This window comes from Agelaius tricolor, unplaced genomic scaffold (assembly GCF_023055355.1).
Source record: "Agelaius tricolor isolate 1412-34295 unplaced genomic scaffold, bAgeTri1.0.p SCAF_3, whole genome shotgun sequence".
Taxonomy (NCBI): domain Eukaryota; kingdom Metazoa; phylum Chordata; class Aves; order Passeriformes; family Icteridae; genus Agelaius; species Agelaius tricolor.
The window spans coordinates 10,392,151-10,414,682 of record NW_027269263.1 but is presented as its reverse complement, the minus strand read 5'-3'; the positions used below and the strand labels follow the sequence as shown (position 1 = coordinate 10,414,682).

General features: G+C 40.2%; 1 protein-coding gene across 4 annotated transcripts in view; it reads right to left on the bottom strand.

The window, feature by feature from the left end:
• Positions 1-15,564, bottom strand: part of DNM1L (dynamin 1 like) — a 36,375-nt gene extending 20,811 nt beyond the window's left edge. For all 4 annotated transcript variants that reach the window (XM_071422441.1, XM_071422444.1, XM_071422442.1 and 1 more), the window contains exons 1-2: positions 15,323-15,564; positions 3,975-4,122 (exon numbers count right to left, since the gene is read on the bottom strand). In XM_071422441.1, the coding sequence (XP_071278542.1) occupies positions 3,975-4,122; positions 15,323-15,424 (250 nt within the window). In that variant the 5' untranslated portion in view covers positions 15,425-15,564. The remainder of the gene's footprint in view (positions 1-3,974; positions 4,123-15,322) is intronic.
• Between the last annotated feature and the right edge of the window lie 6,968 nt (positions 15,565-22,532).

The window sequence follows — 22,532 nt, the reverse complement described above, 5'->3', positions numbered from 1 at the left end:
GCCTTAAGCCAGGAAGAAAAATAAACAGCAAGATACTGCCAAGTGTTACATTTGAAAGATATGGACCAAGCACTCTTTGGTTATGTCCCTCCTTGGGAGATGATTTCCTTCTCAGACACTGTTTTAGTCTTAAATGAGTCTCCTTCTGGTGGCATGGGAATCTGCACTCAGGTACTAGGCTTAGTTCTATGTATAAATAATTTTTTTTCAGTATTACCTATAAGCTTCTTAAAATAAATATTTAAAAGACACACTCGGGTCAGAGACACTGCATTTCAACTTGCTAACACCTATGGAAAAGTTTCCCAATAGATCCAATTTAATGGAAAGGAGTTTTTAGGAAAGGAGGAAGGATTTGCATTTCTCTAAAGGTAAAAATGCTCAAGGCAAGGAGAAAGTGTTTTAGCTAGCCTACATTCAGCAACCCACTTTTCTGGTTTCCACAAAGAATGTTTTTTTATCACTCATTTAACTGGTAAATCAGTCTTCCCTCAGTTACGTTACTTTTTGGAAGCTTTTCAGGCAGTATCTTCAGAAGAATTAATCACCTGATTATACTAAAGATTAAATGCTAGATAAAGGTGTGACAAAATGACACTTTGGTCATGATGAAATCCAGTATTACACACTGTAAGAAATTACTAAAACGGCAGCTATTAAGAACAAACAGATCCTGCTTTTCAGAAAAAGAAAAAACCCACCATATCTCATGAATAAAGCAACAGTCTGTATTTTTCTGGTTTTCCATATCCTGTAGTAAGCCCTGCAAACCTTAGTTAATTCCCAGGAAAAGCACATACATTACTTGACTTTTCTCAGGACTGCCCTCCACCAAACTGTACTTGTTATGTCCTACTCTATAACACTCCTTTAAGAAGTTCAATAAAATACAAAGATTACTGACTTCAGTTATTCAGGTATCTCCTCTCTAAAGCAATAGAAATGTTACTCACTTCCAATGGGAGAAGCTGCTGGGAGTCATAAAAGGCCACCACCAGAGAGGATTTCCAGCAGCATGGCAATGAGAACTTCCCAAATACTAACTGTTGTGCCATTTTCCCATCCTTGACACCAGCTAGACTGCAAGCACTTTTGAGGGAAAGCTCTTCCTCTCTAGTGCTTCTACAAAGCCAAACCCAGTGAAGCAGGCCACACTGTTTGGGAGCTAGGGGTAAGAGATTCCTATCTGAAGTAGAGAGCAAAAGGCTAACAAAACAATATTGATTTATCAAGCAATGGATCTGTATTAATTATTCCTGTGTTCTGGATCAATTCTGTCCACTCAGAATTTGAACAATATTCAGTTTCCTCTCTTGGAACAAATGAAAAAAAAGGAACCTATAAGCATTTACCACTTGGCCACTGGTATGTTCTCTCTGAGTTTCCATTTCTGAACTACCATTATAGGTCTTCACTGCAAGGCCAATTTAATAATTCACAAGACCAGGCCCAGTTCTCTGATAAGTGTTGCTTCTCTTGCAATTTGATCAGAGAACACCACAGTGTGGTATCATCACATCAAACACACCATATGTGCTGAATCACTAGAGGCCAACAATAAACAGCAAAAGCATGATGAGAACATTTCCTTCCCATCAAATTACACACATTCTCTGTAGAATATACAGATCAGCCTGCTATAAAAATACAGAACTTCCGATTTAATGGAAAATTTATCTTTGATATTTTCTGACTCTTATTTATTGCAGTGATCATAGTACAAAGGGTATTACTTGTCCCTCCCTAAGTGAACAGCAGAGCAGTCAAAAGTGCTTTGTGTTAAAACCTGGGAAGCTTTCTGGATGCCAACACTACAACAGAGATAAATTAAAGCTTGTAAGAACCACAGAGTAGCAGCTATTTTGAAATGGCTGTGTTAATATACAATACCAGTAGAGCAAGCATTATGATGGACACAGGAGAGAATCACAAAACAGAAGTCAAAAGAGAAGAGAGAGTTGTACAAAACTATTTGTGTGCACAGAGAGTTCAATGCCAGCATTCAGAAAGCAGCATGCCAAGACTGATCTCTCTTGTCCAATTTCAACTTGTAAAGAAATTCCTCATCTGGATAAAATCCTTTTCTGCAAGATATTTCCCTCTGGAAAATCCCAAATCCCTCTTCAACCCTACCTCAACATCCACCTCATTACAGATAAAATTACCTCTAAAAATAGACCTCTAATGGCACTTCTTACAACACAGCATAGCCAGGATAAGAGGTTGTCATCTTTTTTCTTTCCAAGCTACTTGATCCCATCTTCTCAGATGTAACACCACAAACTGAACATAAGCTAGACCAAATCAGTGACAACACCATTTAGACCACAATTTGCCTGAATTTTGGAGAGAAGACATTTCAAACTCAATTGGTAAATCATAATTTCTGTTCTTATCAAATCCCTGTTCTTACCAAACAAGCCCACATCTCTCTCAGAAGAACAAGATGAGATTATAACATTAATTGCATACGTATTGATCGTTTTCCCCAAAAAAATCTAAGTGGCATCATAAATAATAATTTAGCCCAACATCCCTATTAATTTTTAATTTCAAATCCAAATCCCCAAATGAAATGCAACCTAAAACAAAATGGCTCTGCCCTGACTCAGAATACTCCAATTACAAAACCTCCTTTTACACCTGTAAAGTAGCAAAGAAGAGCAAAATAATATTTTACCCTGCAACTCAGACTCCAAGCATTCTGAGAAGTTCTAGAAATACAAACTATACACTGCACAGTACAAGCAATGTAAAACTGCATTTAAAGACATCAAATGTGCCATTTCTAAAACTTGCAAAGAGATTGAATTCTCCATCCTTCAAGGTTTTAAGAACCAAGCAGATACAGACCAAAGAAACCTGGTCTGGGCTTCAGAGTTGGCCCTATTTTGAGGAGATTGAGCTAGAGGTCTCCTGAAATAATTTCCAGCCTGAATCGTCCCTACAATTTCTCACATGGTTTGCATGCTAATTGTTATGAACCCTAACTGTGTTCTCTGCTGGTGACAGTAATGAAGACTGGAGCTTAAACCTTTCAAACAGCACAATACAAGGAACTGTCCTTCAGAAATCAAAGGCCATAAATATTACAGGAAAATAAATGCTGTGAAGAACACCTGATACCTTGACTTACCATTGGTAAAAACAAATTAAGAAAAAATTTAACACAATAAGAATTAATATTTATAGTCCCAAGTTTATCATGCCAACAAAAGCCTGTGCAGTTGTTAGTGTCTACATAAAAAAAACCCCTTAAGATTTATCTTACAATCAGAAGGTGGCTATGCCCCTGCTGCTCCTAATCAGGAGCATTAGTTGGTATAAAATGAGCATTGAAACTCCCAAGGGACAACTGAGATCACTTTCTTGATCTGCTGAAGGATAAAATAGAAGCAGTACAGAAGACAAGCTTCAAAGTAAAAACCACAGAGCATTTAAAATGCCCTGCTTGATGCACTTGAAGTCTCTCAGTGCAGCCCAGTAGGGTGGCATGTGTAAGCTACAGAACTTGTCAGTTCAATTCTGTTTGCATCTAGTACAAGTTTGTTTTCATTTCTCCAGAACTCACTTATTTCCTACCCTCCTTCTAAAAACTCTTATACTCGTCACCCTCTCAATGAAATATCTCATATAAACTGCAAAAGGGGAGGGGATGAAAAACACACATAAGAAAATCATGTTCTCTACACTCCAGACAATTATCTTTACAACTGAAATGCCTGTTTTTCTCAAAAGAAATTTCCAAGAACAGGAAAGCTTAAAAAATTAAAGGTATTTTGACTATCCAAAAGATTTTGACTTCATGACATTTGCTAAATGGAAAACACAGATGTGACAACAGCTGTGTTTTCTTCCAAGCAAATTTTAAAAAGCATACTAGAGTTTTAAGATTACAGCAACTGATTTTTTTGTTGCAAAGGACAGGAAAGACTTGAATAAAAAGGCAAAACACATTCTTGGATCACACTTACCATTTTCATCTCCAGCTCCTTTCCGACCATCCTCTGGGGAAACGTGCACCAGCTGCAGAATAAGGGGTCTCCGGGTGACAACTCCAGTACCTCGTGGGAGCAGATCCCTCCCCACAAGACTTTCCAACACAGAACTTTTTCCACTGCTCTGAAAAGTGGAATACAGCTACATTACTTTCTGAAACATAAAAATGCTGTGATGTTTTGGTTTGCTTTCATCTGTCTTCTCCTCTGCTGCAGAGTGCCTGAAGGAGAAGTGACAGACTCCCTGCAGACAGAGCAGTGCCCCTGCACAGGCACTGAGGGACACAGGTCTGCTACAAGCCAGGGACCGTCTAAACCTGCTTGGGATACTCAGAACAGGTTTCTGTCTACATGGTTTGTCCCATGGTTTTTATCTCTTAAAGTCAAACTAAACTCACAGTAAGTTTCACAAAAATTAATCTCCTATTGAACATTTTCTACCACAAGTATCAAACTCTCAAGAAACATTTCGGGGAAAAAATGCTTTTCTTTATAATGCTCAGAAAGAAATTTGATGTCTTGTACTATGTCATGTTCTAACATCTTGAAGTAAAACTGCTGTGTAAACTGAGGAATTTAACCCTGGTTAGTATTTGTTAGAACTAACAAGGGCTGGCTGTATTGACACCAGCAGCAGCCATTACACAAACATATATTAACAATGTTTACCTGAGTACACAGGCTGCTACAATGTTATACTCCTTTCTGTTTGAGGTTTGGTTGGATGGGGGGTTTGTTTGGGTTTTTTTGGTTGGTTGGTTGGTTTTTGGGGTTGTTTGTTTTGGTTTTTGTTGGGTTTTTTTGGTTGGTTAGTTTTTGGGTTTGTTTGTTTTGTTGGGGTTTTTTTTGGTATAACGCATTGTATCAGATTGATAAGTACAGACATTGTTTTATACCCTAAACAGAGAAATAAACATTGTTTCATGGCATCCCACTCTCTCTCCCTCTGTATATATTTAAGTATTTTCATAACAAACTGTAAAAAGTTGTGAAATACTTAAAGGCTGTGTAATTACAAATATGCTTTGAGAGACTACATTTAAAATATTCTCCTGCAGGACTTTTGTGTAAGATTCACAACCAGTCCAACAGCAGCTGTGAAAACCTGGGTCTTAAAAGTGATTCCAAATAAATACCATGTTAAAACTAAGAATAACAAATAGACACAGATATGCCAACATAATACTCAATCTGATTGAGAAGATTTTGTCTTTTTAATAACACTGTATTGAACTCTCCCAATTTTCTACAACTCTAAGTCTACGTAGTGATGCCATGAGAAAACCAGCCCTGACAGTCATTGCCACCATCTAGGAAATATTTCTGTATTAATGCAACTACCAAACAATTCTCTTGTCAAAAAACAAACAAACAAGAAAACAAAACCAAAAAAGGAAACCAACAGATGCTTCTGACAGCTGGAATGTGCATTATGTAACTGCTACAGAACCTCCACTCAGTCTACCAGTTCTGAAGCAACAGATTTGAGACTTCAAGCAAATTATGAGTATATCACCTAGCATAACATGACATAAAAAAGTGATGAATATCCTTAAATCTCACAAATTTAGTGACATTAGGTGACTTTTCTAAAACGGAAAAATAGATCAGAGGTCAACCAACATGTTACTATCAGACAGTACATTTCTACTAGTGCAGTAAAACAAGACACAAATATATTACATGAGAGCTTTAAAACCTACTGAAATAGGGCTTGTATGCAAAATGACAAAATAAATATTAAAATACAAGGCAAAACCCCTATAAAGTTTGAACAGCAACAAATGAAAGCCTTCTTTTATTGTACCACTTTATTGTATAGGCTTTATGGTCCAGAAAAAAAAATGATTTATGAAAAATATCATTTGTCTCAACAGGCAAATAATACACCAACACAGATTATGTGTATTATTCAAAGTAAATCTAAATCACATTTGACAGCAGTGAGATCAATGATTTAGAAATACTTGGGAAAAGAGCAGGGTCAAGCAGAAATACAGCCTTATTAAGATTTGTTTTTCCTTCAAAAGACTCCTCTAGAAAGCTATTAATAATTTTCTTCAACTGTCCTTCTCCAAATCAGCTTTGGACACCTTCCCTGCAAGCAGCTCATAACAGACCATTGGGCACTGAACTCTTACCAAATAACTTAAGAACCTGACCAAAGCATGAACTAGGTCTGCAAGCCTCCCTGAGCAAGTTCCTGTTCTGGCCCACTTTTGAAGAACTACTGATATTAGAGACTGTGAAAAAACAAACTTCACAGAGACAAATAACAAACCACCTCTCAACAAACTTACTTAAAAAAAGTGAAATGCCTAACCAAAGAAATGAGAGATGATAAAGGCTCATCTTCTGCATTGGAAAAAAAAAACCCAAAAACAAAACAAAACACAAAGACCAGTGCTTCATTTATTAAAAATATTCCAAATATTACAAGGCATCTGGATGTGGTACTTGGGGATATGGCTTAGGGATGATTATTCTGGGTTGATGGTTGGACTAGATGATCTTGAAGGTCTCTTCCAACCTTGGGGATTCTGTGGTCTCTTGAGCAAGATTTTCTTAGGCATGGGAAAAATGATGACTCAATCTCACAAGGCTGGAGATCAGACTTAGATGAAGTGGCTTCTCATGAACACATAATCCAAGCACATAAGGGATAGTAACAAATAGCAGGAATCCTTATCAACAACCTCACCATGAAAGGAAACCAAAATCCATGACTGCTGCACACTGTTGCTCTTTAGTCATTCCAAAGGAGGGGGACTGCAGGAAGCTAAAATGGGTACACCAAGCTACGTATAGAAGCAAACCAGTGTGTCTTACACCACTCCCAGTTACCTCTGGATGGGGAAGGAACAATCTGGATCCTCTGCAAACACACTAAATGAAACATTACAGTGCTCCATGCATCAGGAAATTCTTTCAAATTGCATTACACTCCCAACTAAAGCAATCTGCTGTTGGAATACAATTATCTAATGACGCACTTCTTAATCTGGACTCCTCAGCATCCATTACCAAGAACTGTCTGGGAACACGGTGCAGGAAGCAGTAAACACAAAGCTGATCTTGTTCTGCCAGTGAGGGGGAAGCAAGGGATATGGGTCTGTTAAGAATACAAAGTCAGTTCAGCCAGTCCTTCACAGAATAGATGTAGACAGACACTAACTCTGATAACCAAAGGAAATTTAAGGAACGAGTCTGCAGAAGTATCACACTTGTTTTGTTATCTCATTAAAATGCTCGTCGCAATTTTAAGTGTGAACTGAAATGAATTCATTTCATGATGGGTCAAAAAAAGCATTAACAAACTCTAGCTTTTCATAGGTGATCAGGCAGATTTTCCCTCTGGACCCTAATATCTGATCCTAACTTGAAATATCTACTAGTTGTGCTATCTAGAGGAACTTAATAGATGTTGCTCAGAAAAAAGCAGGGAGGCAAATACAGGAACATCTTGTGTCACTCCTTTAACCTTTGTGTCAAAATACCATGGCTGAGTGCACTACACTCTGCTCTGCCAACCACCATTTATTTCACAGAGGAACACCTGTGTCTGGTGGATGGTAAAACCATTTTCCCCTGAAGTACTAAGATAAAAAGACATGATGCACACAGGAACTTCAGTATTTTACACTGTATGTACTGTCAGAGTGTGTTGAAACCGTATCAGCACTCTCACTGCCTCTGTAACACCTGTTACATACACCTCTGCATGTTCATCTTTGGTTTGATTAATCTGAAGATGATGTTGACAATCAAGGATGAAGGGCAGTCACTGGGAAACAATTGTGCACTTATGCTCCCAAATTAAAAAGCTGTGAGCTGTAAGAATTGTGATCCACTCCAAATAACCAGCACCTCTACTTTTAACAGTCCTCATGAGGTTGCTTTGCTTTCCATCCTTCATTTCTTCTTTACTTGTCCCTGCATGTTTCAACTGTGCACACTTAAGTATCAAAAGGCATTTGCTCCCATCCATTACACTAATTCTTTAGAGAAAACGTAGGTTACAATCTGCTGCATTACAAACCACAGTTTTAGGAATTCAGAAGCAGCACACAGCAAGTGCATGATGTTATAATTGTCCAGCTTCGTTAACAGCCAGAGATGTTACTTCCAAAAGCACTTTAGGGCCTTTGACAAGTCAGATGGAAGAGACTCCATCTCAAAAATGCTGAAGTAACACTCTGAACAACCATTCAAATTCACCCCATCCCATTTACTTCACTGGCTTTCTTATTCTATTTCCAAATCCTTGTTAGTGTTTCTATTTTAAGAGTTTTCTTCCCTACACCAAACAGAACGCAAAGATGTTTTCTCCATATCAAAAAAAAAGAACCCTGACCCAATCCTCTTGCAGCACTGAGCTATTCTCCATTTTTAACCCTGCCTAAAGGGCCAAAGGCCTAGAAGACCCTAGAAGGGCAAAGAAAGGATCCAGCGCCTCAGCCTTGTCCATATTCACTGTCCGTGGATCACCTGTCACGGACAGCAGGAAGCCTTTATTTCCCTATTTCTCCTTTTCCTTAACTCCTGATCTAGTGCTGGAAGTTCCTGCTGCCTTTGATGCCCTTACCACTAACAGTGGCTTTCTCAATACCATCTCTGCCTATGCAGGCAGGATTTTTACATCCCTGAGCGAGCTTGTCCTTGTTTCCACCTCCTGCACGAGTGTGCTGTGCTGAGCCTGAGCCATGAGTTCCCTCAATTCTGCTCTCCCTAGACCTCCACTCATTTTCCCAAGCAAGTGGATGGGCTATTGCTTTGTGCTCCATGGGGCTGTCCTTAAAGGAATGCCAGGTCCCTTGTGATTCACTGCCCTTCAGCTCACAGGGTCTCACCAATTAGCTCAGTAAATAAACAAAGTCTGACCTTACTCTTATGAAGTCCATGAAGCGAGAAGGGAAATTAACACAAGGCTCACCTGGAGTCTCACTGATGCACAAGAACCATCAAATTTCTTACAGTCACATGCTTGGATAGGTGACTGTTGTGTATGTCAAGTATTATTAAATTGATAATGGACTTGAATCAGCTGCAACAAACTTCATCTTACAAAGAAAATCATCTTACAAGAATCTCCTGCCTTCCTTTGTCTATCTTTAGACTCCATAAAGTCTTTGTGGAGCCAATGCACAATACATCACCTGTGGAGAAAAAGCCTTGTTGAGGAAATGTCCAATAAACTACTGGGAAACTTCCAAACCAAAAATTAGTTGAAAGGAGTGTAAAATTTAGCTCATTGCTTTAGAACAGGGCAAACTGGTAAGTTTTCTATTTCATCCAATAGGGAAAAAAATGCAAAGAACTCCTGCAACACAACACAGACTTTTTATAGAAGAGCACAAGAAAATAGAGGCAGTGATGTCAGAATTCCCTATGACTTTTGGAGTGGCACAATACAAACATTCAAGAATGACAGTAAGGAGCTGTGAAGAAAGACACACTTCTCAATGAGACATACTAACTCCTGAGGAGTTCTATTAAGGAAAGCAATGTATCTGGCTTTGACATCTGAGATGAAATGGTGGCAGTTCTGCAGTTTCTGTCATACAAGAAGTACAAAAGTCCTGATGGTAAATCCTGCTCTTGGCAATCTGTACAAATGGAATTGTAAAATTTCTAAATTTTCATTTTATCATTGGGAAATAAAAGCTAATAAAAGCACTTGTGCTGGGATGTCATCCACAGGAATATTACCCACATTGATGTTTTAAAAAGTTACTTGAAGTAGCCAGTCTAGAAGAGTTCAGCCTGCTATAACTAAAGAACAGCAGTATTTCTTTTTCTTTCCTTATTTTGCAAATACAAATTATTCTGGAATAAAAGGTGAGTACACATGCAGTTTCAGAGTTCCACAAAGGAATTGCTTTAGTTGGAACAGATAACAAAATTTTCCTATTCAAACTAGGAATGCCCCAAGCTAGGCTGGCTCTAAACAGGTAACAAATTTAAAAATTTATTTACTAATCAAAAAAGAATGTTAAAGCTATGAGCAGGCCAAATGGATTATTTTAAGACATTGTTTGAAACAAAATAACACTTCTAAAAGATGCAGAAGAAACAACAGGCTGATCCCAACTTGAGAAAGCAGTAAAACCAGCATAATGCACTGCTCATTGTTGCAAAATACATGCAAGATCTTGTCCAGACAACAAGACTCTTGTTCCTGCAGGGCATTCCCTATTTACTTGAAAAGAGAACTCTCCTGAATAAGTCAGGGGGAGACTCAAAGTCACAGGAACTACCTCCACATAAAACAGCTTATCTACCAGCCATAAAGAACTGGCACAGCTCAGGCCAAACTCTACAGAAATCCTGCATTTTCACCATATCTACCTGCAGACAAGTGCCAAACAACTGCAAATGCAGCAATGATTAGCAGATGTTTTCTTCCTCAGTACATCAATTCCCAAAGCCCTCCAACAATTCACTTAAGAAAAAATGCCTAATCTAAGTAGAAACAAGTTACAGACTCTCAGTTACATCATGAAACTGTGGTATTTGAAGAGTCACATTTGCAAGCCAGATATCCTGACCTCACACAGTACTGTGCATACTGCTATATTCATAACTTGCAGTAAAGTAAATCAAAACAAAACCAACTTGCATATTCAAATTTTAAAAGTTCTAAACAACAGCACTATTAAAACAAACCCAAACCCCAAATCTCCAATTTAGTCAACCTTCTGGCTACTACACAAACAAATCTTTTCCAAGAACTACCTACACAGGCATTTTCTCTCCAGATTGTGAAAATCAAATGCCTGTGCTGTTTTAATTCTCTTCCCCTCCATCTTCCTGATAATATGTTTTCTTTGTTATGTGCCTCCTGGACAACATACAAGATTCACCTGGTCTAATTAAAACACCAGTTTTCCAAGGAAAACAACTGCCAATCACAAGATGAACACAACAGGGCCCTTGCAGTAAAGCACCAAAACAAAACAAAGCACACAAACAAACAAGAAAAGAAAAGCACAAGACTTCTTTATCCACATCCTTCTACAACTGTGAATTCTGTGCAGACTCTCCACTCTTCCAAAATAACCAGGCATTTGCAAACAATGAAATTAATATCTTCTAAATGGTGTTTAATAATGTTCTCATATTAAGAATCATAAAATGCTAAAATGCAGGATCAAGTTATTAGACCTATAATTTTATTTTAATTCATATGAAGTCTGCAGATAGAAACTGTGAAAATGCCATCCTTTTAATCACAGAAACCTTCAGCACCCAAAAAGTTCAGCTGTTCAGAAACACAGGGAGCCCATGAGAGAAAAGAAACAGCACAACCCTAAACGTTGCTTGCACTATATCATATCAGCAGCAACATTTCCATTATGTCTGGTAAATGCAAATAGCTAATTAATGTCAGCCTCACTTTGCTGCTTGTCTGAAACAAACACAACAGTCAGGGCATGACTTGACAGGAGCAAAAGATGGCAAGAAAAGGAAAACAGTAACACCCAAAACCAGAGACTGTAAATGTCAGATATGGAAACAAAGAAAAAAAAAAAAAAAAAACAAATGAAATCAGGAAGTTTGCAAAACATTTGGGAGAAAAAACAAACTGTCCCCAGCCAGCATGGAAGCAATGCTCTGGTTACATCCTCCATTCAAATGTAGATACAAATGGGGTTTTTGCATCTGTTTGAATTGCTTGAAAGATCCTTGGACAAAACAACAAAAACAAAACCCCACAAAAATCAAACCAACCACCCAGCAAGAGAGGAAGGAGGAAGACATAGCTGTGCCTGGCATGGGGCTTTCCTTGTTGCTTGGTACAAATTGGAGTTTCCTTCACCTCAAACTGGCTTTTTGCCAACACAATGTAGGCTACACTGAATGAGCTAAGGGGCTGGAATTTCTGTTCCCCTGCCAGGGAGAGTCCCAGAAGCTCTGCAGAACACCTGAAGTTCCAGACAAAGGTGCCAGTCTCTCTCAGACAGGATGCTTTGATAGCATCTGCTGGATTCATCTCCTCATCCCACTAGCCAGGACTTCATCACCTTCCCATTGCTGTCAACTTCCTAACAGCCCAATTTAGCATTCTTCCAACTACTTATCTTACCAGGACATCAATTTATACACATCCACGTGCTCAGGCTGTGACCTCTGATCAAGAAACCTTCCACCTTACAATGAAAAAGTGGCTTAGCATTAGCATCAAGCATACTTACACCAAACAGTAAAAAAAAAAAAAGGAATAAATGTAATGCTTATCTGTGAGCCAATCCCAGGGGAACATCCAAGAGAATGGATTTTTTAATTAATAAATACTGTAAACTACACCTCCCCATTTAGTCTCAAAATGGCACTGGCAGAAGACTGAGCAAAAGTCAGTCCCTAAATGTACACAAGAAAGGTCACTCAAAAAATCTCACTTGTCAATTCCATCACTTGCTGCATCAATTTTACTACAATGTCCCTACTTCAATTAACACTACCAAGTGCAAAAAAAGCCCAAAAGGTGTTTTTTTAATGTCAGTATTAGAAGAATTTTGCTACAAAGCTGACACTAAAGTTTGTAGAAAACTAGGTTGATGACTACTAAAAACCCCAAACACAGTCCAGGAATTAATGGCACAAAAAATAAAGACAATTCATTGTTACCTACTTCTAGGCAGGTATTTTGTTGTCTGGCTGGTTTTCTTGAATTTATTCTAAATCTTATGATCACTTTGGTAGTGTAGGCATTTAATTTTTGTGATACCACCTATCCACACAAAGGCCATAATTAACTAAATTACTTTTCTTCCCCTTGCCTCCTTTACTGTAGTCTTAATGTGTTTAGTTGAGGCACTTCAATACCACCCTGTTATCCCTTAAAATACAGAGCATAAAGCATTTGTATAAACCAGAACACTGGGTATTACAACATCACTGAACTAATATTTTTATATCATATTCCTAACCTGGACATTTTTCTTTTTTTTTTGCAATTCAGTCATACAGTTCTAAAAATGGAACTGGAATACTGAATTGGGGAAAAAAATAGAACACCTATCTGGAAATGGCAGAAAAACCCTGAAATAGTGAAGAAAAATTGGCAGTCTGAAGGTGTCCTCTGAGTTCTACCAGCACAGTCCCCAGTTTTCTTAAATGCCCCTGTACTAGGATACAGAAATAACTTACACAATATTTATGGGGAGAATGAGAAGGAATGAATGGCAGGAAAACCACTACAAGTGCAAGAGCCCATCTAGATGGGCAAAATTTACTGAGAAACAATTCACAATTAGCACCAAAATGTATCTAGAAAGAGGAAAAATTAAAACATTTCAATTGCTAAGGGCACAAGGAAGGTAGGAAATAAATCCCAAACAACAGAGGTGGGGGAAAGGGAACATAGGAAACAGAATTAAGGCTTATGAACAGCTTCTAGTCCTAAATACTCTAGAAAATAAAGAATTAACTTAATGCACAGAATGAGAAGCAGAGAAAGACATAAGCACAAATAAAAGGGTAGAGAAGGGAGAGAAAAATAAACAAAAAACTACTTCAAAAAGCATTTTTCCTCTCCTTGCTGAATATGTAAAAAGGTCATTTAAAAAAAGCAAGTGGCCAATTGGAAGCAAGAAAGCATAACTCAACAGAGAATTACAGAAACCTTAAATGGCAGCATTTGCTTCCTACAAGAAAAATGGAGGTGAAAAATTCAAGACTGTTTATTGTGAATATTACTCAAAGACAGCAAAGCAAAGACAGCATATACCAGTGGGCTACAGACACACCAGCTGTGTGAACAAACTTAAAGGCCACACAGCACTTCACAAAGAAACAAGACTGTCTAAAAGGCACATATAAAAAAAAAGGAAAAAAGCTACCAGCAGCAAAACTACCAGCTCTAATGCCATATCTGACACATCTCTAGAAATCTGGTCTCCAATAAGCTAACTCCAAATTAATAGACTAATAATATTTTATTTAAACTAAAACTAATTGCATAAAATAACCATCATGGAATTATTATGTCAGTAAAGATGATTTCTTCTCTTCCAACAACGCTGACTAAAACAAAAACACCCCAAGATACAGCTTGCTAGATATTTTGCTAGATATCTTTCTGGAGTCCATAGAGGACTTTGTTTTGGCATGACAGGAAATTTCATGCTAATTCAAAGGGCTCATAAATATCATGGATACAGCACTGAATAGATATTGCTACTGACGGGGAGACTACTGAAGGCAAACACGTCAATACTGTTTTAACTCTCAGTATTTACTTATGGAAAGTATTTACACCTAGGAGAAGGTAACTGGGACAGAGTTGATAAAAGTATTTTTTAAAAAAGACACTTCCGTATATTTCATAAAGTGAAACTGGAAAAAAAAACTTTTTTAATCTTACATAGAAAAATGCCATTGCATTTACACATACAGCTGGTGTTTTAAGATATCAATAAAAATCCTGAGTACAGAGTACTTGGTCTTGAAGTCTTTGATGAGCAAGCTACTGTCAAGGAGCACAGCACATTCAATACGCATTTAAATTTCACAGAAACAAAATGAGAGATCCATTTAGCTTCAAACCTTAGCCTCATCTTCTACTCCCTTGTGACCGCCGCAGTTCTGGTCAGGCACATTCAGCTGCCAAAAGTTCTGCTGTAGAGCAGCATCCCATTTGAAGAGATAGAGAGGCTCTGAGCTATCTCCGAGCCCAGGAGCATTACCAGGCTCACACGCACGTGTTGCAACTGTTGCAGCCAACAGTCGCCGGCCTCGCCTCTCGCCCTCACTCCCCGGCACCAGCTAAGACAAAGAGTCCAAACGGCACAAGAACTCGGGGCAAAGGAAAGGACAACCATCCACGCCCGCAAGATGCCGTCCCGCTAGCACATCCCTTCTATTCGCCCTCGCTGCACGGCCGCTGTCGAAGAAGGGAAGCCACTGACCGGGCGCGATGGCGGTCACGCTGACGCACCGGGCCGGCTGCCGCTCCCCGGGTCCCCGACACCACCCGCATCCCCTCGGTTCGGCCCGGAGCCACGGGGTGCGGGGGCACCGGCCCTGCCCGCAGCCCCGCGGAGCTCCCCGGCCCCTCCAAGAGCTCCGGAGCGGCGCCCAAGGGCGGGCGGGCGGCGGCGCACGAGGCGCTCCCGTCGCAGCCGGGGCTGAGGCAGCGGAGCCGCCGAGGGCGTGCGGGGGGAACGCGGGCACCGAGGGCGCCCCACCCGCCCTCGCCCGCCGCGTCCCCCCGTGCCCTTGGCGGAGGCAGCCGCGGCTCCGCGGCGGCGGAAGCGCGATGGACACCCCGAGCTCGCCCTCGGGGCGGGGAACGCCCGCGCCCCCGGCCCGGCCCGCCTCACCTGCGTGCCCACCACCACGATCTGCGGCAGCTGGATGATGTCGGCCCCCACCGTGTTGAACACGTCCTGCAGCTTGTTGATGACGGGGATCAGCGCCTCCATAGCGGCGGGGGAAGGGACGGGGCGGGCGAGGCGTCGGCGGTCGATGGACGCGACGGGCACCGGCGGCTCCCTCAGCCGCCCCCTGCGCCTGCCGCCATCGGCGCCGGCCCCCGCGCACGGCCCGGCCCCCGGCAGCCCCTGCGCGGCCGCCGCGCGCACCGCCGCCGCCGCCGGGCACCATGGGAGTTGTAGGCCATGGGGCTGAGGGGCCCCGCCCAGGCCGCGCCCTGCTCGGCCAGCGCCGGGGGCGCGGGCGCCGTGGTGTTGTTGGCTCGCAAAAACTGCCGGGTTTTATTACACAGAATCAGAGAGGCTGGAAAAGACCTCTGGGATATTTGGGTCCAGCCTGTGATTGAACACCTGCATGCCAACTAGACCGAGGCACTGAGTGCCACCTCCAGTCCTTCCTCAAACAGTCCCAGGGACGGTGACTCCAGCACCTCCCATTCCAATACATCTCCCAATGCACAATCACTCCTTCTGTGAACAAATTCATCCTAATGTGAAAAGTGCAGATTATATGGCTCTACGCAGATATTTACTATATGTATTGTGCTGTATTGATTAGTAGTGCTGTATTAACATTTTAATAGTATGGTAAATGCAGTTTTGTACTTAAAATGGAACTTTCGTAGTTAAAATAGAAAATGTGTATGTGGGATATTTTTTTAAGGAGAGGAATGAGGTACTCGCACTGAGATAGCAGCCACAGGACACCTAAATCTTTCAGAGAAAGAGAATTTATTGCACCATTATCAGAAGAAACCAACTTCTTCCTGCCTCACTCAGCCATGAAGACTCTGTCAGGATTCAGAGGAACAAGTTGACACTGACTAGACAGAACCCTGTGTTTGAATGGAATTTATGCATCATGTATGAGATGTATGAATATGGAAAAGACTATTGTTTTTAAGGATTAATCCTTTGTTAACGTGGATCCTTTTTCGGGTTTATTTTGCCCAGAAGGAGATACCTGGACTGTCTGTAACTCTTTGTTTTTATTGTCTTGTATTGTCCTAATGTAATTGTTCAAATTTTTATTACTCCAATTATATTACTATTTTTATAACCATTTTATTACTATTAAACTTTTAAAATTTTAAAAACAAGTGATTGGCGTTTTTCACAAGGTATAATGGAGGTCATTTCTGCGGAAGAACAGAACTGGAGATCTGCTCCTACGAACTGCTCAGTAAAAGGAATATTCTTCCATTTCTGTTCACATATTGAGCGTTGCAATGGACACACGTGGAACAGCTATATTTATTCTGTTTGCTTTCTTGGGGATGTTTTTTGTTTTGCTGTGAGGCTCCTGGATAACCATGTGAAATTCTGTAACCTAGATGTGTAATAATAGGTTAGGTTGAGGTGTCTTAGGAAGTGGGAAACTGTGTGAGATCTAATCCTCAACTGTGTTATAAAAAGAGAGAATGAAACCAGAGGATGACTTGTGATGATGTGAGATCACAACAAATAAGCCGTGTCATCTTCAAATGTCTTTCCTTTGAGTGCATTTTCTGAAAGATAAATTATGAATATGCTGGCACTGAGTTGATTTGGACTTTGTTCTTTCTTGTAAGCAACAGAGTAAAAAGGCTTCTGAAAGTTTCAAGTTTTGGATGACATTAGAATTCTTATTCTTGTTCAATACAAATTAGTCTTTTGCAGTCTTCACATCTTGAAACACTCAAATGTCAATGGAAAGAACAAAGATATGTGTTCTTATTTGTACATCTTTTCAACAAAGTTTCTCATTCTTGGCCAAGGAATTTCACAGTGTCTGTCAGAGGGATAACACTTTGTGATAAAAGCATAAAGATGGCTAAGCAAATTGAAACACTCCCAAATTCAGTGTATTCAGCACAGAGAGAAGCAGTTAATGCGTGTAAAATTTTGGGAAGAAGGTCCTGAATGACTGGTGAGGGCTTCCTGTCACACAAACATTATCCAATGATTTCACTCATTAGCTCTCAGCATCCCACAGCTGATGGCTCCCAGAGATCATTAATACCAAAAAGTCATTTGGCATCCACCTCTCCAGCTTCCAGGACAAAAGGAAGTGTTTCCCTGACACAGCAAATAATCTTTTTAAAAGATTAGCTGTTCCCTGTCAAGGCTGATCTCCTCTCCTTCCTTGAGTCTCTGGCAGGAAAAGAAGGAACGAAAAGAAAAGAAGAAAGGAAAGAAAAGTAAAAAAGCATCCCAGTTGCACAGGACAAGAAGCTGCTGGCTCCCTATGAAGTGGATAACACCAGCTTATTTCTCTATGCAAATCTCTTTTCTCCTACCACTTTTATTTTGCTATATGACTTCAGGGACACCCCTGTGAAATGGAGAAAGTGAAACCTGGTTTATGTCTTAATTTAGACCAGAAGTGGGACATCTCAGCAAGAGTGTAAAACCTGAAGAGAGTCATAGAAGAACAACAAGGATGATGAAAAAGGTGTGGAACAGCTTTTATATCAAGACCAACTAAGATAGCCAGGAGTGTTCACTCTACAAAAAAAATGGCACAAGGTAGCAAGGACCAGAGGTCTGTGTAATCATTAGCAACCTGGAGTGGCTGAAAGAGAATCAGGTTTCTTTACTCTCCCTTCCAGTAGACAGATTTTGGGAACATTAAAAAAAAAATAAGAACCAGCTCAGAACAAAACACAGTAGCCCCATACGGCTGCTTTGGTGACCTTTTGAGCCCCTTGCCAAAGGATGCTGAAGGCAGTAAAACTTTAAATTGGTTCAGATGCTTCATGGATTAGTTTAAGAAGGAGAAATGCATTGCATGTATAAAAGCAGCCCTGCAGGGATCAGATCTAGCTGGGGCTGTTTCTGAGCTGGCACTGTTTGGGAGCTGGGGGAGCAGCATGCAGAAGCAGTGTGTGCTCTCACCCATTAGCCTGCCCCACTATGGCTATTCTTAGAATTTTATCAGTGTAATATTTCAAGGAGCACACAGAGGAAATATCAGTTGCTGAACCAAGCTGAGAGAAGCCAGCTTGCCCAGCAGAGATGTTGAAAGGTTTGTCAAGGGCTGGATGCATCAATGGAGAAGCACAGTGAATTAAGGAATGCAAGAAGAAAGTACTAAAGAAGATATAAAGCTAAGAAGCATCAGAATGCTATGTTTAACAAATTTTACATTTCTGGCTAAAAAGTGAGAGCCAGAAATACCTCTGCTATGAAGTTTCATGGCCTGCACCAACAGTTACCTCAGCCCTGTTGAGGACTGTGCCAAAGCAATAAATATTTTAACAAGCAATGGTTGTGTGGAGCTTTAACTCTAAATTTCCATGGCTGACTTGCTGAGCAAGAAACTCAAAGTTCTGATAGAGAAAATAGTAGTCAGACTGGTTATTGAAGTTAATTGACATGAGGACACAGGAACTGCCACACCAAATGTGACCTGATATCAATCTACTTCAGGACCTCACCTAAGACCTTCCAGCATTAGCCCTCTGGGGAAAATATAAAAATGCAGTAATAAGATCATTCTAAAACTATATGTTAAATTATTTTGATATTGCTGTAAGATCTGAAGTTCAATATTTCTTCCATGTTACTGCAAACTAGATTGCTTTATTTAACATATAATAGGGTTTTGTCCCATCACACTAAATTCTTGGCTCCAATGACAACCTCTGGTGGTAAATTTCATTATCTAATTATATATAATGCAAAAATTCAATTTGATATGAGCTTTGTATTTGTCATCTTCTAATTTCCATATAAGCCTCCTTGGTTTTATGTTTGACATCAGGAGAACATTTCCAGACTTTCTTCTCCATGATATTAATTTCTTTTTAGTTTTGCATCATCATTTGCTTCAATTTTTCTTAGACAGCTGAGTCTTTTCTATTGGCATACTGACAGTAATGGACAAGTCATTTGCCATTTACTTCATTTGTGCCAGACAAGGAAACCACAAACTAGCACCTCAGCAAAGCTTTCTTCCTGACATCCTCTTTTGTCTAGAGAATTACTACTGACATATATCAAGTATGTAACGTAGCATTTGTGCCTCATACATTCATACTGCTTTATGCTGCAAAAACACCACTAGCAAAGTATTTCTATAAATTATCTCTTACTAATGTCACCTTTTGGAGCCATGCAGTACAGCAATTATATGGGTCTGGCAGAGATCAGATTTTATGTGAAGTCAAATTGAAGGGTGTTTCTGTTTTCTCCAGAGCAACCTTTTCACAGATGAAACTGTAACAGTTTCTTATACCAGGCAGCATTAGAAGATGAGATAAATAAATTCCTGAAATCCCTTGACAGAATGACCCTTTGTTTGGCTGCTCTACACAGATTTCCCAGGCTGAGAGATTCAAAATCTTGCTTTTTTTTTTTTCTTTTCCCAGAAGCAACAGAAGTCAGAGTCAGAAATCCATATTTCATGAATTCTGCTGAGTTGGCAAAACAGGCTCTCTTACATGCTTTGGCTGGCTATAAGAAATCACAGTGCTGATAGGAATTCCTGAGTGTGAGGAGCATTTACCTGTGCTGACACCCAGTCTCTGGGAAACAAACTTACCCTGGGGCAGGGATGCAACTTTGCTGGACAATATGAACTAAAAAACTGAGAGTTCCTTATATTCTCTTAATCTGAACACTGGGAAGTTTTCTATGAAAATCCACTGGCTATTTGGGGTGTCAGAGAACTTCTGGTAAAACTTGTTTGTGAAACTGGAAGCAGGTTTCAAGTTAAGGGAGGGAAGAGCAGAGGTCAAGAGGCACAAGGCAAGCACAGCAGTTGAACCTCATAAATCAGTAACAAAGCCCAAGCACTTTGGTATGTGGAAGACATCAGCTTTTCTCACAGGGCCAATAGAGATAAAAACTTAGGCTGGAGATGAAAGTAAAATCTGTATCCTTGTGGATTCCTGTACAGCAGTGCTCCCTCCTTGCTGCAGCTGAGGTGGTCACTTGAAATAACAAACACAATACTGAAACAGTTGCTTCAGTAAAAATTTTCACCACCCCAATGGTTTGCAGTTCAGTTTTCAGGTGAGGACTCTTTATGTTAAAGGTTTTGGGAATAAAAGCAATAACCTCCTGTCTGCTACCAAGTGAGTAACTTTTATTGCTAAACAAAATGCACACTTAGCATTCAACTTAGCATTCAACATAAACAGAAAGGAAAAAATCTTATCCCAACCAAACCTTACCTCAACCAAAACTTGCTGGTATTCAGGAGGAATTGAGCTTGTGTCTTCTACTTCTGGATCTAGTAGTTAAAGTAGACAATCTATCTTCTGTAGTCCTTTTAAGGTAAAATATTGTGCCAAGAGGAGCATTTCTTATTCTTGTGATACACATTTCTTGTGCTTATGATTGGCACAATTTTAAGTAGGCAAGGTAACAATTGAGCATATGGGATTTCCAACATCCCACCCTGCTTATAAGAGTAATGACAGCAGGCACTTCATGTCTCACCTGCCATGCTTTGCTTTGCACTGCAGATTCATCTTGAGGCATAGGGATGCATTTTTCCATGTGAAACACAACTGCAGGATGCATTTCAGCACCTAAAGGGCATTCAGTTCATAGGACCAACTTAGTGCTAGTCTGAGATCAACTTCCAAAATACAGCATAGATAAGGTGGCAGGCTTTTTGCAAATGCTGTGTCCCAGAACCTTGGGCTGTGATATTTGGATTTACTTTGCAAGAAATATTCAAGTGAGACAAAAGAGGTAATGCAGGTGGTTCTACATGCTAGGCAGTACATCGAAACAGAACTACAATGAAATCCTGTCTTCTTCCATCACAGGCTCATTAATTTAATTTCACACTGAGAGAAGGCTCCCCTGGTCAGTAGCAGTCAGAGTCTAAAACCCATTTCCCTAAAGCAGGAATTTCCCCTTACCTAGAATTTGGAAAAGTGAGTCACACATACGATGTTAAAATGTTCAAAAGAGAGCACAAACCTCCAGCCTTGTTTCCAAACACAAGCTCACAGAATCAGAGGCACAAGTTGAGTGTCCAGTGAACCCAAGAGAAAGTTCATTTCTATGCTCTCCATGCAAGAGTGCTGCAACTGCCTGGCTCCCAGACAGGAGTAGGAAGGGGCAGGAGAGAACAGGAGGCTACTAGTGGCTAAAGAGAGAGTAATCCCAGATTCTGCTCCCAGAACAATCTCCATTTATTCAGCCATGTGTTATTTTAATGTTACAAATGCATAAATCAAAGCCAGAAACCTTTAGAATCTGTAAGTTAAATAAGGTAGTATTCAGTAAAATTAGTATGGAGATGTTTTGGGATCCAGAAATTCATCTTTCCCTAGATTCCCAGTTAAGGATCTATTCCATAAGGAAATGCTTCTGACAGCAGTAATTTCCTACATTTAGCAAACAAAAAAACCATTCAAATTCGGCAGTTAAAAAATATTAATGAATTTTCTTGATAAGATCCTGATGGTTGGAGGCTATGTCAACTCTGACTGGGGCAGGCAGCACATCCTGCTCATGACACCAGAGCATTGTGCTTTTGAGACAGAAACACAACGGCCAGACTTTGGAGTGTGAAGTCATCTCTGGAGAAGATCACAAGAGAAACTTTCTCTTTTTGAATAAATGTATATATCCCAAATGTATATACCCCAAATGCCTCGCTAACATTCCACCATTGGTATACAGATGTTACAAATCATGTTTATATTCATTAATATTCATTGCCTAAACAGTAGCAGGCATGAGAAAGTTTGAATGGGAAGCTTAATAGGAGAAGTCTTACTTATTATTATTATTTATTATTTTTAAAGTGATTTAATTTTAAAAGCGACCAGCACCATGCAACACAGACGTGGTGTTCCTCAAGGAACCAAACACAAGAACTGGATCTGGTGAGGCTAAATATTGCCATGGCTGCCTGGTACACAGGGCCAAGAAGGCAAGGGGTGAGCAGCTCCCAAATAAAATGGTCACAATCATAAGGATCCCTCTGCTTGTCCATTAGAGACACCACCCTAAGCCTAACCAGCTCCAAATAGTGTGTTTACCAAAGGCTGGTCTGCCACTTCTCTCGTGTCAGGAAGTTCATGCAATGCCAAGAACAATTCCGTGGTAATGGGGCAGTGTTAGTCAGGCTCTTCAGGAAAGCCAGAGGAGG